Genomic DNA, 16,562 nt, shown 5'->3' on the forward strand with positions numbered 1-16,562 from the left:
GGTTAACGACAGCGACTTTAATAGGGACTTAGATAATAATGACGGCCTATATTATAGAGAAATATCCGTATACTACGAACGGGACCTTAAAAATAGAAGCTTTAGGAATAAGAAGCAGGTAGATATAGCATCCGATTTATATTTCTGGAAAATTGATCACTTAAAGGGCGAGTATAAGCTTAAAGGTATACTATATTCTGCTAGTTCTGCTATATTCTAATATATAAGGATAGAGCTAAAGAATTATAGTATAGGATCTAACTAAGAAGACGGACTCTCCCTATTTTAACAGACGTCAAGTAATTAAGATACTGCAGCAGCTCTATATAATCGACTATAGGAGTAAGAAAGCAGGGTTAAAGGCGGCAGCGGTGGACGATAAGTACCACTATACCTTTTACCTTAACCTATTAATTATTATTAGCCGACCACTTAGGCCAATTACGCAGTCAAACGGCCGGTTTTTTAATAATATTACTATAACTTTTAAGAACTGGCGGGCCTTATATAGCAGTAAGTATATATATAGTCTACCGTTCAACCTAGAGCACCACACCTTTTAACTAGCTATAGCAGCAATAAGGGAAGTATAGTACGTTATAATGCATCTAATTGCGCCTATAATAACCAATTTACCTTAGTTAAGGCGGGAGCGTTGGAAGCGCCTTAATAAGTCGTCTTAGTCCAGTGCATTATAGCTTTACTATACACATTTTCTTACGGAATATATTAAGCGAGTCTTCCTTATCGGCGACCTTCTTAAAGAGGGTGTTAAGCCTTTATAGACGCTTAATGGCTTACAGTTATAGAAGATTACGTTTAATAAATGGACTATTTTCTAAAATAGGTTTATAGAGGAATGGGAGAGTTACATACAAGAATGCTTATATAACGATTTTTGGATAAAAAACCAGCCAGCATTTCACGCTTATAACTATAGCGCGAATATAAAGATTAAAGTTAACGAGTAGGTCTAAACCCTATATAAAGAAACCCGTCTTTACTAAAATAACAAAGAGTCTAAGTCGGAGTTGGAGGATAATAAGGATAGCACCTAAGTAGAGGTGTCTAGCTAGAGTAATATAGGAGAAGTGTTAGAAGTAGCCAAAGAGGTTAAATACTAAAGCCTATATACTAAGGGCCTTTATTAGCTTCGAACCGAATTAAAACAGAAGTATATACTTAACAATATTAGCAGCATATTATATGCTTTAGCGGTTAATACTTACTACCTAGATATAAAGTCCCTTAACGCAAACGATAAGCTTATATATTATCTCTTAGCTAACCGGAATAAAGTCTTAAGAGAGTATCGCGGCCCTTAGAACTTTACGTTCTATCTACTAGCCTTCCACCTAGTATACAATAACTTCTTATTATCTTAGCTACCTTTATTCCTTATAGATAACCTTCTTATAGTTATAAAAGATAACATAAGCTACTAAAACGATGGCGCCGATGTACTTAGCTATAGGTATTTCCAGGCATACTCTAATATTAAGCGTAGTATCCGTTATGGACCAAATAAGCTTCTCGCTACTAAGGGCGTAACAATAGCAGCGCTCGCTCTCCCTAAAACTAAGGCTAATACCTCCTCTACACATATAAGGGCAAAACGTTAACGGCTTTTACGGATGCTATAAGGCCCTAATTCGTCTAAGCCGTTTACGCGTAAGCGGTAGCGCATTAAAGCGGCAATTGTAGAAGAAGAATTTTCCTTTTAAATGGAACAGGTACTAACTATCTAAGTATCTAGGCTAACAGATAGCCGCCGAAGTTTTTTAACGGTGCTCAATCCAATCTTTTAGCTGATGCGTTTCTACCTTAAGGAGTATTATTACTACACGTATATACTCCAGTCCTTCTAACCCTCAGTCTTCCCTAGCATACTTTACTCTTTTACTAAAATATTTAGGCTTATAATTAATAAAGTATGCAGTAGGTTTAAGGCTAGGGGTTTAAAAGGGCTAAGCATCGCTTTAGCGGAAGGCATATCCGCACTTAACTACTTAGGGAGTTACTACTTTATAGGGTTCCCTAAATCCCTAATAGGCTTAGTCCTTAGCCCCCTAGAAACAATAGATGGTATATAGTAAGGAGCGTAGCTATATATTAACCCTTAAATATTAAACCTTAAAGATATTAAAGGTAGCCTTTGCCTTAGCCAGTAGCCATAGGGTAAAAACAACCAACTATTACTTATGCACGTGGCTTCTATTGGCTTTTACTATAGTCCAAAGGTTATAGCAAGTCGTTACAGTAACGTCTGGTTTAAAGAGCTTAGTAGTATATTAATTAGAGGACCAAGCAGAGCAGCTAAATTCTTAGAAGACTTATTCTATAATTTATAGATACCGCAAACAGTTAGGTTTATTAATCACCAATTTAACTATACACTTAGGTAGGGTAGTTAGGGTGTAAATAGGATAAAAGAGGAAGTATAGCTGCTAGAGGATTAACAGGCATTAATACGGCGATAGTTATAATGTAACCATCCATTTTCCTAGGCGTATATTAATAATATATATTAAGTCCTGCAGCTAACGTTTAGGGTAGAGAGTACAAACCGGTTATGTTATACTTTATACCAAAAAAGGTCCTATTCTTAACCTATACATTAACTAAGGTCTGGTAAGACTTCTCTTAAAAGCTCTATAATAGCTATAGTAAAGACAATAAGTCGGTAACCAGATTATTTTCGTTATTACATACTATATAGGTCTTAGTTCTTTATATAGCCATTTAATATACAGCTAAAGGGTTAGTGGATAAGGAACAGTAGATTAGTGCATTATTAGTTACAATGCTCTTAAACCGGATTAAATGCGTTCCTAGGACATATTAATTAAGGCTTAACTATTAAAGAGTTGTTAAGCTAGTGGACTATACACTACTAGTATTAGCGCTTATAGCAAGACCTAGCAGCGTTAAACGGGCAGCTATTAAGGCTGAAAATAAGATAAAGCAACCAATAAAGAGGAGAAGGATTGACTTTAGGTGCGCTATCCCGTTTACTAATATTCCTAAATTAGTTAAGAATAGTTTTAAGCAGCAAGAAAAGAATAAGCAGAATTAAATAGTATTAGAGCACTATTAAGCAGCTTAGGTCTACCTAGCGGGATATCTTAGCGACCCACTTTACAATATAATGCTAATGCTAGCATTAACACTTGCGTTATTATTGGTAACACCTATAGTAGTACTAAAGATATAGTATCTCAGCGTAGGGGCCAAAAAAGACCCGGGATTATTTATAGCGAATTTAGTAACTAGAATGCTATGGTTTTTCTAGCCTAAGGCGTTTCTATAAAAAACGGATACTAGGTTAGTGCTTTAAATTCTAAAGATAATAAAGAAACTAGGTATATATTAAGATAAGGTATAAATAAAAGGTGCTAATAAATATAAAAGCATAAAGGAGTAAATAACCGGTTATTATAAGATATAGGATAGATTAAAGTAGTAAATAGAAAGCGAGATAGCCCTTAAAATAGTAATATCGTTCTTTATAGCAGGGATAAATTACTATAAACTTATAAAGAGCTTCTCTCTCTACGCAAGAATACAGCAGGATATATTCGTAAGGTATTCCATAGTTACAATAGTATTTAGGTAGATTAATATTCGTAAATTATTATAGATGAAATATAGGTATAAAAGTAGTGGGGTATATTATTATAGAAAACTTAGCAGTTTCCTTAACAAGTTAGTTTCGGCATATTAACATACTAAACCTTTTTTCCACTAATACTATATTAATTCTCTAAAAAGAGTAAAAGTATAACAGCCAAACTACTAGCTAAAAGGATAGTGCACAAAGAAGATTAAGATTAACTTTATAGCTTATAGTTTAATATATATATACCTAAATAAGCGCCCACTAGGTTATATAACGTCACAACCGTTATAAAGAGTAGAAGTAAAATAGTAGTGGCGTAAAGGGCTAGTAACTAACCTCCTTAATATTATATTATTTTAGCAGATTAATATAGTAAAGAAAGTTAATTTTAGTATATTATATACTAAAATAGGATAATTTTAACATACTTATATAGTAGGATGAGTTAATATCAGTATATTAATATAGGAGAGGTTAATTTTAGTATATTAACACAGGAAAAGAAGTTAATTTTAGCATGTTAATATACTAAAATCAAATTTACGGAAATGAAAAATAGTTAGTCTAAGATAAGTGTTAAGATAAATATTAAGATAAGTATTAAGATAAATATTAGGCGTTAAGATTAGTATTTTTATCCATATTCAATATTAATTAGAAATTATTCAATATTAAATATTAACGTTTAATATTCAATATTAATACAAAAAGTGTTAATATTTAGTATATTAAATATTTTATAATAAATATAGCAGTATTATTCTATTTTACTAATACCTTAAGTATTCCTTTTTGGAATAAGTCACGTTCCCTTTAAGCAAAAGTACCGCCTATTAGCCTATACTGCTCCCGCCTCCTTTTTCCATATTAGAACGCGACGTGTTTTTACTTTTCCATTACTATACATACCGTTCTTTTTAATCGTACATTATATTAATAATATTTATCTTTGCCTTATACCAACTATTTTTTAGGGTTATTTAATTATTATTAACTCCTCTCCTAAAGAAGGCTTGCTGGCAACAGCTCTCTAACACTTTAGCTACTATGCCTTAACAGCGTATTTACGTATTAGAATTAGCTTTAGAGTATAATGCTATTATAAATATAGGCAGCGTTAACTTAGTGGAAAATGGTCTATAGGTAATATATAAGAAGGCCTAGATATATAAAAACGTACCAAAAATGCCTTAGGTTAAATATCTACCCCTCTTTAGTTATCCCGGCGACTTTAAAAAAACAAATATAATGAAAAAGCGACGCGCAATCTTAGTGCACGTAAAGAGCGAGGAATCTAAAATAAACCACATCTTTAAGTCCCGGCGCCGGCTAATAGAAATTAATAAGCAATTTACGCGCTAGCAAAACGTCGGCTGCTAGCTATACTTTACTATTATAGGACGGCCGGAGCCTAACCATATGGTTTATAACTATACTTCTTAGAACAGCTGCGAGAGAGCATAGGCGATCCTTAACTGGCTGGAAAAACTTGCTCTTCCTAGGTTTTCTAATAAGTTAGAAGTATGCAGCCTATGCTCCTAAACAAACTATCTATATAGGGATATTAGGATAGCGTATTAAGTATATATAGCGGAGTTTAAGGAGGTTAAGGATTACTAGAAAGAGATATTAAAGTCCTAAGGGCAACTAGATGGCCATTATAAGAATAAGGTAGTAGTAAGGAATATAATCACGGCTCTCTATACATATAATAACCAAGTACTTAGGAAAATGGTTATAAAAAAGATATCTAATAAGGATAAAGTAGACATTACGGTAGAAAACCAAGTGCTCTTCTAGTTTAAACAATAGATATTATTCTATAGCAGCTCTGTTCTAAGACTTCTTTTTATATTTAAGATACTAGTATATACATTTAACTTTTGGTAAAAGAGGCAGTTAGAGATATAGGCGAACTAGTAAAATAACAATAAGGCTACTAGTAGCGCGTTAGTTAAAATATAGTAAGAGCAATCTAAATAGGGGTGGGATAATAAGTAGGAGCTATAGAACTAGACAGAATCGCTAGATTAGTAGGTTAGTAAGTACAGCTTCTACACGGGTTAAGGGCTAGATAGTCCTTATATTAATTACACATTAAGAGTATATAAAAGGGGTAAGGCGGCACAACACAAGGTTTAACTTAGTAAGGCAATTTACCTTAAAGGGTATAGGGCTTAGGGTAGCTATGGGGATTACAGTACCCCTTAGGAGTTTTACTAGAGGTGGGAAAAGAGGGAGAATAGAATATAGAAGTTAGATAAGTTAAAAAGGTACTAATATAGGCGGCTGGTGTATAACACAGTAATTAGGCTCTTTTAGTATAGTAATAGTAGGTATAGGGTGGATATTTATATAGTAATAGAGGAAGAGGGGGATAAGGAATATACAGGTCTAGATAATAAAGATGTAGTAGTATGGCTATACAGGGGTATAACGGTAGCAGGGGTTAAATATTTAGAGATTATCTAATAATTTTCGCTATAGATAAAAATAGTATAGAAAGCCAAACTATACTAGGGCTATAAAGTAACAATTTAATATAGAGGCGAGTGTTTAATATATATTATAGAAAACTCAAAGTAGTTTCATTAACAAGTCGCGGCTTGGTTTCGGCATATTAACATACCAAACAATTTTTTCAATTTTTTTTTCAGTAATTCCCCTCCTAAGCTTTAGGCTAGGAATAGAAATTTTTTAGTAATTTTTATATAAAAAGCTATTTCGGTATATTAACATACTAAAATCAAATTTGTAGAAATGGAAAATAATTAATTTAAGATAAGTGTTAAAATAAGTGTTAAGGTAAGTGTTAAGATAAGTATTAAGATAAGTATTGAGATAAGTATTAAGATAAGTATCGAGATAATTATTTAGATGTGTTAAGATAAGTATTAAGATAAGTATTAAGATAAGTATTAAGATAAATGCTAAGATAAGTGTTGAGATGAATATTAAGATAAATATTAGGTATTAAGATAGGTTTTAATATAGCAACTACTAGTATAGCTATGGCGTAGGCGTTAATAGTATAAGGCTAGTTAAAATAAATAGATTTTGGCATATTAATATAATAAAGAAAGTTAATTTCGGCATATTAATAGTAAAATTTTATTAATTTTAGTATGTTAATATACCGAAAGGAAGTTAATTTTATAATTTTAAAAGGTAAAAAAAGTAAAAAAGTAGTTTTAAAAGTAGTAAAAAGGGTAAAAAGTAGTAAAAAGGGTAAAAAGTAGTAAAAAAGTAAGTATTTAGTTTTAGAGTAGTTTTAAAGGTAGTTTTTTTTAGTAGTTTAATAGAAAAAAAGAAAAGTTTAGTAGTAGTTTTAAAGGTTAAAAAAAGAGTTTTTTAAGTAAAAAGAGAAGAAAAAAAATAGTTTAAAGGTTTAGTAGTAGTTTAAGTAAAAAAAGTAGTTTTTAAGTAAAGGGTAGTTTTTTAGTAAGGTATAGTTTTTTAGTAAGGTATAAGGTATAGTTTTTAGTAAGGTATAATTTTTTAGTAAGGTATAGTTTTTTAGTAAGGTATGAGTTTTTAATAAGGTATAGTTTTTTAATAAGGTATAGTTTTTTAATAAGGTATAGTTTTTTAATAAAAAGTAGTTTTAAAGTAGTTTTTTTAGTAAAGAAGTATAGTTTTTAAGTAAAAGAGAAGTTTTTTTTTAGTAAAGAGTATTTTAGTAAAAAGTAATTTTAGTAGTAAAGATATTAAAAAAAAAAGTAAAAGAAGTAGTAAAAAAAGGTAATTTAGTAGTTTTTTATTTTTAAGTAGTTTTAAAAGTAGTTTAAAAGTTTAGTAAGTTAAAAGGTAAAAAAGTAGTAGTTTTAGGAGTTAGGAGTAGTTTAGGTAGTTTAGTAATAGTTTAAGTAGTTTAGTATTAGTTTAAGTAGTTTTTTTAGTAAAGAAGTAGTTTTTTATAATAAAGAAGTAGTAGTTAGGTAGTAGTTTAGTAGTAAAAAGGGTAAAAAGAAAGAAAAGGTAGTTTAGTAGTAAGAAGGTAAAAAAGAAAAAAAAGATAGTTTAGGTAGTAAAAGAGAGTAAAAAAGTAGTAAAGAGAGTTTTAGGTAAAAAGGTAGTTTTTTTTAAATAAGGGGTAGTTTTTAAGTAGAGAGGTAGTAAAGGAGTAGTTTAAGAGTAAAGGAGTAGTTTTAGAGGTAAAGAGGTAGTAGTTTAAGTAGTTTATAGTAGTTTAAGTAAAAAAGTAGTTTTTTTAGTAAGAGGTAGTTTTAGTAAGGGGTAGTTTTTAAATAAGTAGGTAGGTAGGTTTTTAAGTAAAAAAGTAGTAAAAAAGAAGTTTATTTAGTAAAGAGGTAGTAGTTTAGGTAGTTTAGTAGTTTTAAGTAGTTAAAAAGTAGTTTTTTAGGTAAAGAGGTAGTTTTTTAAGTAAAGTAGTAGTAAAAAGTAGTTTTAAAGGTAGGAAAATAGTTTTTTTTAGTAAAGAGGTAGTAAAAAAGTAAAAAATGTAGTAGTTTAGGTAGTTTAGGAAGTAGTTTTTTTTAGTAAAGAAGTAGTAGTTAAGTAGTTTTTTAGTAGTAGTTAGGTAAAAAAAAAATTAATTTTTTAGTAAAAAGTAAAGAAAAAGTGTAGAAAAAGTAAAAGAAATAGGGAGTGTTTTAAAGGTAAGGGTAGTTTTAGTAGTAGTTTAAGTAGTTTAAGTAGTTTAAGTAGTTTAAGTAGTTTAAGTAGTTTAAGTAGTAAAAAAGTAGTAGTAAAAAGTAGTAAAAAAGTAAAAAGTAGGTTTAAAAAGATAGTTAAGTAGTTTTAAAAGTAAGTTTAGTAGTTTAGTAGGTAGTTAGGTAGTATTTTAAAAAAGAGTTAGAGAAAAAAGGTGAAAAGTGTAGTTTAAGTAAGGAGGTAGTTTTAGAGTTTTAAGGTAGTGTTTTATAGGTAGTAGTTTTTTTAGTAAAAAAGTAGGTTTTTTTTAGTAAAAAAGAAAAAAAAAGGTAAAGAAGTAGTTTTTTAAGTAGTAAAAGGTTAGTAAAAAAGGAGTAAAAAAAGGAGTAAAAAAAGGAGTAAAAAAAGTAGTAAAGAAAGTAGTTTTAAAGGTAAGGGTAGTAAGGGAAGTAAAAGGGTAGTTTTTTAGTAGAAAAGTAGTAAAGAAGTAGTTTTTTTTAGTAAAAAAAGTAGTAAAAAAAGTAAAAAAGTAGTAGAAAAGGTAAAAAAGTAGTAAAAAAGGTAGAGAAGTAGTTTTAGAGGTAGGGAAGTAGTAAAGAAGGTAAAAAAGGTAGTAAAGAAGGTAGAAAAGTAGTTTTAAAGGTAGTTAGGTAGTTTTAAGGGTAAAAAAGTAGTTTTTTTAGTAAAAAAGAGTAAAGAAGGTAAAGAGGTAGTTTTTTAAGTAGGGAAGTAGTAGTTAAGTAGTTTTTTTTGTAGTTAAGTAGTAATTAGGTAGTAGTTTAAGTAGTTTAAATAAGAGAAGTAGTAGTTTTAGGATTAAGAAGTAGTTTAGGTAGTTTAGTAGTAGTTTAAGTAGTTTAGTAGTAGTTTAAGTAGTTTAGTAGTAGTTTAATAGTTTAGTAGTAGTTTAAGTAGTAAAGAAAGTAGTAAAGGAGTAGTAGTTTTTTAAGTAGTTAGGTAGATTTTTAGGTAGGTTTTTTAGTAGTTTTTTAGTAAAGAAGTAATTTTTTTAGTAGGAAGTAGTTTTTAAAGTAAGGGGTAGTTTTTTAAAGAGAGGGGTAAGTTTTTTAAGTAAAGGGGTAGTTTTTTTAAGTAGAGGGTAGTTTTTAAATAGGAAGTGTTTTTTTTTTAAGTTTAGGTTTTAAAAAAAAAGGTTAGTAGTAGTTTAAGTTTAGGGGTAGTTTTAGTAGTTTTAAGATAGTTTTAAAGTATTTTTAATAGTTTTTTTTGTAAAAAGAAAGAAAAAAATAGTAAAAAAAGTAAAAGAATAGTAAAGGTAGTTTTAGTAGTAGTTTAGAAAAAAAAAAAAGATAAAAAAGTAGTTTTTTTGTAGTATTATAAGTAAAAAAGTAGTAAAAAGTAGGTTTAAAGAAAAGTAAAGTAGTTAGGTAGTAGGTAGTTAGGTAGTAGTTTAAAAAAAAATAAGAAAAAAAAAAGAAAAGAGTAGTAGTTAAGTAAGAAGTAGTTTTAGTAGTTTTTTAGTTTTAAGTTAGGTAGTATTTTAAGTAGTAGTTTTTTTAGTAAAAAAGTAAAGAAGTATTTTTTTAAGTAAAAAGGTAGTTAAGTAGTAAAAAGGTAGTAAAAAAAGTAGTTTTAAAGGTAGTAGAAAAGTAGTAAAAAAGTAGTTTTTTTAGTAAAAAAGGTAGAGAAGTAGTAAAGAAAGTAAAGAAGTAGTTTTAAAGGTAAAAAGGTAGTTTTTTTTAGTAAAAAGGTAGTTTTTTTTTTAGTAAAGAAGTAGTTTTTTTTAGTAGAAAAGTAGTTTTTTAGTAGAAAAGTAGTTTTTTTTAGTAAAGAAGTAGTTTTTTTTAGTAAAAAAGTAGTTTTTTAGTAGAAAAGTAGTTTTTTTAATAGAAAAGTAGTTTTTTAGTAGAAAAGTAGTTTTTTTTTTTTTTATTATAAGCCTTTTTGGTACCGTACTATGGGTGGAACTAATTTTTGCCGGCCAAGGTTTCTAACTAAAGGTAGGGTAGAACTATTTATAAAACTATAAGGGAATTGTACCCTAAACGAGCTCCGATCCGGATGCAATTTTAGTAGGGCCTATAGCTATACCTTAGCTGCAATCCTACCCATCTAAAATTCTAAAATCCCACCAATATGCATATACGGTCGCGATATAGTAGAGTAGTTAATTTGGGTTTGGATAAAAGGGGGAATTGGGGGACGGTTACACCAATCCGACTTGCGTGCGCTAAAATTATAGTGCCAATAAGAGATAAGGCTGCGATTCGCCGTGCGCCCTAACTAGTACATTAAATAGCGCCGACCGCCCAATTTAAGCCACAACTTAACGTACTAAGCCTTAATCGGTAGATTTTTAGAAAGGCTTTTATAAAATGTTTATATTTACTATATACACCTAATAATACTACTATAATAAAAGAAATTAATCCCACCAACTTAAGGAATAGGTAAGGAAGAAATATCCTTAATAGCTAGCGCAGGATAATAGTTAAACAGCTAGAGCACGTCGGAAAGATCTATTTCCTACAGTTAATTATTACTTATATCTTTAATAGGAAGATAACTATAAGGTAGCTGCCGGCCCGCTAATACATTTTATATAAAGTCTTCTATTAGTCGACTAAACTTAACGGCGTCTGGGTAAAACCGCTAGATAAGGTTAAGAAATATATTAAATATACCTAATAAGAGCCGCTCTATAAAAGAATAAGGTATTTTAGATATAGGAATAAGAGCAAAAATGCCAGAACCAAGTGCCTCCTATATGCAATACCATTAATAGCCCTTATAAAGACACTTTATAAAGTACTACTATTGCTTATTAGATGGAGCAGAGGAGTTGGCTAGCAATAAAGAAGGCGTATTTATAGATGGGTAGAGTGCCTTAAAGAGCTACTGCTTAACTAAAGACGCGTCGCTAATACCTCTACCCTATATACTTAATTGTATATAATCCAGGAGTGCTTTTACATTTTAATAGCAATTATAGAGGTATGCGAGATAATAATAATAGAGAATTTTCTGAAGTATTCCGGTTGCTTTAATACTAGTAATGTTAAAGAAAGCCTTTTAGAAGCCCGACAGCGCCGTATTTATATTTTGGCTGCCGGATATAGAAGCAACTAAAGACTATAATAATAATTAGGGAGGATATAAGGATAACTAGGGACTAGTCTGCCGGTTTAAATCTATAGTGCTATTTTTTCGCTAGTAGGCAAGTATAGCCTTAACGTTCTTAATAGCTTCGCCGCTACTAATAGCGCTTACCCTATAGACTAATGCCGACGCCTCTCGTCTACCTATTCCTATATAGTTAGCCTATTTGGCTAACTAGCTAAGCTTTCTTCCATTCTCCCGTATATATGCATTCTGTATATTATCCTCTTTCTTAGTTATAAATACCTTTAAGAGCTTATTTTCTAACCTCCTACGCCTATTTCTTTCCTTACGCCTGTTTATATTATTGACCGTTATAATATACTCTAGGCCTAGTGTAGTTATATAATCCTAAGTATATCTAGTAGGCGGTTAAGATGGAGAAGTATTAGATATTAGCCTTAGCCTTTTACCCCTACGGCGGGCACTCTTATCGCTTATATTCTATAGACCGTTATTTATAACACTAGCCGTGGACCGAAACCGTACTGGGCTACCGTAGTTACTATCGTCCTTGCTTTACGGCTGAGAGTCTAAACTGGTATTGTTTATATTAACCGGTTTGGGTTTAAGTTATAGAAGCACTTTAGGCCTACAGGACCGGCGGATCTACTATAATATATCTTTTAATAACTTTGCAACGAAAAACAAGAGGCTAGGGTTAGTACTATCGCGCACCCACACTATGGGTATATTAGTGCCGATAAATAATGCCGGAAGTAAACGTAGAAGGAACGTCTGTGTCTCTTAAGGCGTTACGCCTAGGGCTAGAATTAATACAGCCATAGCGGTGGGATATTATTAAAGTAGGAAATTGCGTTAAGGAATCGCATTAAGGCCAAGCTTTAGCTACGCGCTTTTATACCTTCCCCCTAAAAACCAAAACTATAATACTATAAATAGCAATATAAAACTTACTAGGGAGTATTTCCAAAAGCCTTCCTAAAAATGCCCTTAGCTAAAGTTATAATCCACAATAAGTATACCAAATAGCTATATATAGGGAAACAGCATTTATTAAATATATAGAGAATTTAATCCATCTACCGGAATATTAAATTATCGTCTATACTGCTCCTAATTATTAATATACGGTATAGCCTTCCGAAGTCCGCTAACATTTTAGTAGTATTTACTACCGGCTAGATAAAGTTAAACTCTAAGAACTAGTACGCCTTATCTAAGCCCTAGACTAACTTATCCGCAAACCTAATAAGTTACTAAATCTCTGGACCCTTAAGTAATCTATTCTTTACCTAAATATATATTATAATAGGCTCCTCTACTAGCTTATACCGGAAATCTGCCGATATATATATAGAAGTACAAAGAAAATGGCTATATACTGCCGAGATTAATACTTATAGAAGAAATATGCGTGTAAGGGCCGCCTAACTAATACTACTAGATAATTGACCGAATGGACTATACCTAATCCCTAAAAGTAAACCGCCTGTTAAAGGCTATTCCCAAACTAATATAGCTTAAGCTTCTTTGCCGTTAATATAGCCGTAACCAATATAGAGGCGGATAATATTGCTAAAGCCAGTAACTATAATTTCCTAGCATTTATGCACGGTAGTCTTATTGCCTATAATAAGAAGGAATAAGTGATAAACACCTATATAGACTGCCAAAATGTCTTTAAGATAGACCCCTAGGTAGAACATACCGGGTAGTATAACTACCTTAATACCGCTAAGTTAGAATTACTTTTAGCCTTAATTAATAAACCCAACCCAGATAATAAGTTAACCCTTACTGCGATATAGAACGCTATAGCCGAGCTCTACTAAACCTGTAACGAAACTATAGCCTTAAAGGCCGGCATCTTTCTACAGACCGAAGCTATTTGGGATTAGGTATACTAGGACTAATACCAACCCCTCTAATCGTACTAAGGCAAGAAGCCCCCTAACGACTACTATAGACCGTAGCAGATGGTGCTTATATTCTTTAGATAGACATAGCCCATAGTAGATAGAGTTAGCCCTAGATATATACTTAATAACCGATAAGAGCGTGCCTAGTTAGCGCTACTGCGTACTATAAAGTATAGTACTAATACCCCTACCGGGTTATGCGAGGGTAATATACTTAGCTCCTTGGCTAAGGCTTGCCTAGTGTTTTATCTTTTACTTTTAGACTAGAGAGTACGCAGTACCAAGTATAAAAGTTCCTTAGTATGTGCATTAGCCCTATAGGGTATAATAGTAGCGGGGTAGAAGAAGTGCGGCGTATATATTAAGACACTATCGGCTATAATAAAGCTTAGTTAGTTTATGGTTATATAAGCTGCCCTAATTACCGACGCAGACGCCGTTTATAGCAATGCCCACTAAGATATACCGAAAGGAAGATGCCTAGAGTTGTTAACTAAGATAATAAACAAGTTTATAGTGCGAGGGACTAAGGGACTAATATAGTGGATGCTAAACCTTTAAACCTATAGCCTAAAGGTGCACTTTAAAGCAATAATTAAGGGCGAGGTGGAATGGGTTAACGATAAGCTACTCTATAAAGCCATTTGTTTTATAATACCCGAGTTTTATAGTTTTGTTTATGGCCTTATTAAAGATATAAAATGTTTAGTCTACTAAGACCTGCTATTTAATAAATAACGTACTAGTACCCTAACTATGCGGATTAAAGCCCTTTAGGATAACCCTAGTAACTCCGTTCCTAGCTAGAACTTTCTTTAAGACCCCTATAATAAGTATATTTTCTATACCTAGGACTAGCTTATAAACCATATTGCGCTAGATAAACAGCGCTAGGCTATATTTAAACTTTAAGGCCTAGAAGGTAGACTAAATAAGTCCAGTATTAAAACCTACCTTAACTAAGTTAAAGCGCTTTTATATAAGCTTCTAGTGCTTATATACGTTATAGGGGGCTAGCCCACAAGAGGCACTAAGATATTAAGTATACGCTATAGCAACACCGTTACAGGCAAATATCAAAACATTTTCATTATCTACGGTATAGTTATATTCGTACCTTAATACTCTAAGGGCTCCTGCTATACTGGATGGTCTAAGGTTATTTACTAATTTATACCTAGCGAGGTTGGGAGATTAGTTATTCTATACCTCTGGCTTATATTACTATTTTAGCGCGCGCTAGAGCAGATGCTTCGGCCGGAGAACACTATATTATATAAAATGTGGCCGCTTAACGCGTAAGGCACTAAATGGAACTCTAGCCGCTTTACCTATACCCTTTAGCAAGAAACGGAGGCTGGCTTAGGATGTAGGCTTAATATCTAAACATACCGCTAGGTTGTAATTGCTATTAGTTAAAAGTACCTAAAGACTTAGTCTACCTTTATTAAGAGTAGTAATAATAGTGGCTTAGAAAAGGATAAGCTAGGATCTTTTAATATAATATATAAAGAGTAGGCAGGCTATATGGCCCGGATAGGCGAGACCGTATATACGCGTTTTATGGGAGAGTTAGTTAGAACTACTGTAAGTAAAAGGCAACGATTCTAAAGATTAAGTACTAAGTGGCACGCCTTCCTAGCCTTTCTCCTATATAGCGCTATAAATACTTCCTCTAAATCCTAAAAGTACGTTATACCTATAAATCTAACCAGTAACACTAAGCGGATAAGATAGCGCGGCCTAAGAACCGTTAACGTTATAATATAGTTAAAAGCTATATGCGGAGAGCAAGCTAAATTTTAGGGTGCGTAATAGATCGGTATCTACATAATCTTATATAGGGAAAGTCTAGTGGTTATTATTATGCTAATAGGCGGTAGTAAGAGTCTAATGTTTATATTGCCGGCCGCTTATGACAATGTAGGCCTTACTATTGTTGTTGTTCCGCTGCTCTCTCTCTAATAGGATCTTCTGCGAAGATATAAGTTAGCTAGGCTATAGGCCGTAGTATAGGATAGGCGCAGCCCTGCTAACGCAGCATTAATAGTGTTTGTAACGCCTAAGGTGGTTAAAGCAGATAGCTTTTAAATATTTATAAATAGAATGTGAGTTATAGGCCGCCTAGCACGAATCGTAATTAATAAATACTACATTGTACTAGACGGGAGTAGTAAGTTCTACGCGCCTCTATAACGCCTAGGTTGTCTAGCAGCTATATAAATATAGATAGTGCTCCTAATAGCTACTCTCCCCCTAATAGAAGAGCAGCGGCTTTAGCGTAAGATGCACTTTACCGCTAAGAGTGTTAAGTTAATTAGGGCGCCTACCACCAGACGTAATATACGCTACGCTATTATTAATATGGACAAGGAGCTAGTACGAAGCCTAACTATAGCCGCTATTAACTAAGCCGCTTAAGTTATCGGCTGCTATATTACGGGTCTACTAAAGCCGCGGGGGAAAGCGATTGTATACTGCCATGTAAGATAAATAACCGATAGTCTTAGTAAAAGCCTCTACTGTGCAGCCTACTATTCCAAATCAATTAACTAAGAGGATATGCTTAAGCGCTTTATTTCTAGTAATAACGGGACCGTTATTGCTACGAGCTTACTAGGTTTAGGCGTTAATATACCTAGTATAGACGTAGTACTATACCTAGGAGCTCCGAGGTCGGTTAAAGACTACGCCTAAGAGAGTAAAAGAGTAGGCCGCAATAGAAGGGTAAGCCAGGCTGTTATTTTTCTTAGTAATAGGCTTAATGCGCCTACGGACAGCAATTAAGGCCGTAGGGTAGCTCTACTGGACTATCTTTAAAGGAAAGCAGACATCAAAACCTGCTGTAGGGTGGTACTTAATAAATACCTAGACGGGAAAATAGACGGGATACCGGTCCGGAATGGTTGTATTAATAGTAAGGAGCTATATAACGTCTGCGCTGCCAAACGGCTAAACGGTTAAGAGTTAAATATACCTATTTTTTTAGACGCTAATAAAGCCGAGTTTATAATATAGGAAGCGTAGATAAGCGTTTAGCAATTAAAAGTAACCGCCTTGGTAAGGGCGGAATAGCTTATACTAGAGCAGCTAAGACACTGTTTTATTTAGTGGACGATATACTGCCTAATATGTATAGCCTAGGCTAGCGAAGCCTTACATAATATACGTACCTATACTACGCCCTTAGCGGGCACCGTTTGGGATACTACTAGGAGGTTATAATTAATATTATACTTTACTAAGTTTAGCGGGTGTTATTACTGTATAGTGCCTTAAGAGCTATATAACTAGTAGATAAAGGATTTTACCTAGGGCTGGAAACG

At 32.5% G+C, this 16,562-nt stretch overlaps 1 protein-coding gene across 1 annotated transcript; it reads left to right on the forward strand.

Moving 5' to 3' along the window:
* Window positions 1-266: 266 nt before the first annotated feature.
* Window positions 267-563, forward strand: K441DRAFT_595604 (uncharacterized protein; the record flags this gene model as incomplete). Its single annotated transcript, XM_067645003.1, has 1 exon — window positions 267-563. A coding segment is annotated over one exon (297 nt), but the record flags the coding sequence as incomplete, so codon positions are not given.
* Window positions 564-16,562: the final 15,999 nt, after the last annotated feature.

Source organism: Cenococcum geophilum (assembly GCF_001692895.1).
Source record: "Cenococcum geophilum 1.58 unplaced genomic scaffold K441scaffold_93, whole genome shotgun sequence".
In the NCBI taxonomy this organism is placed as follows: Eukaryota; Fungi; Ascomycota; class Dothideomycetes; order Gloniales; family Gloniaceae; genus Cenococcum; species Cenococcum geophilum.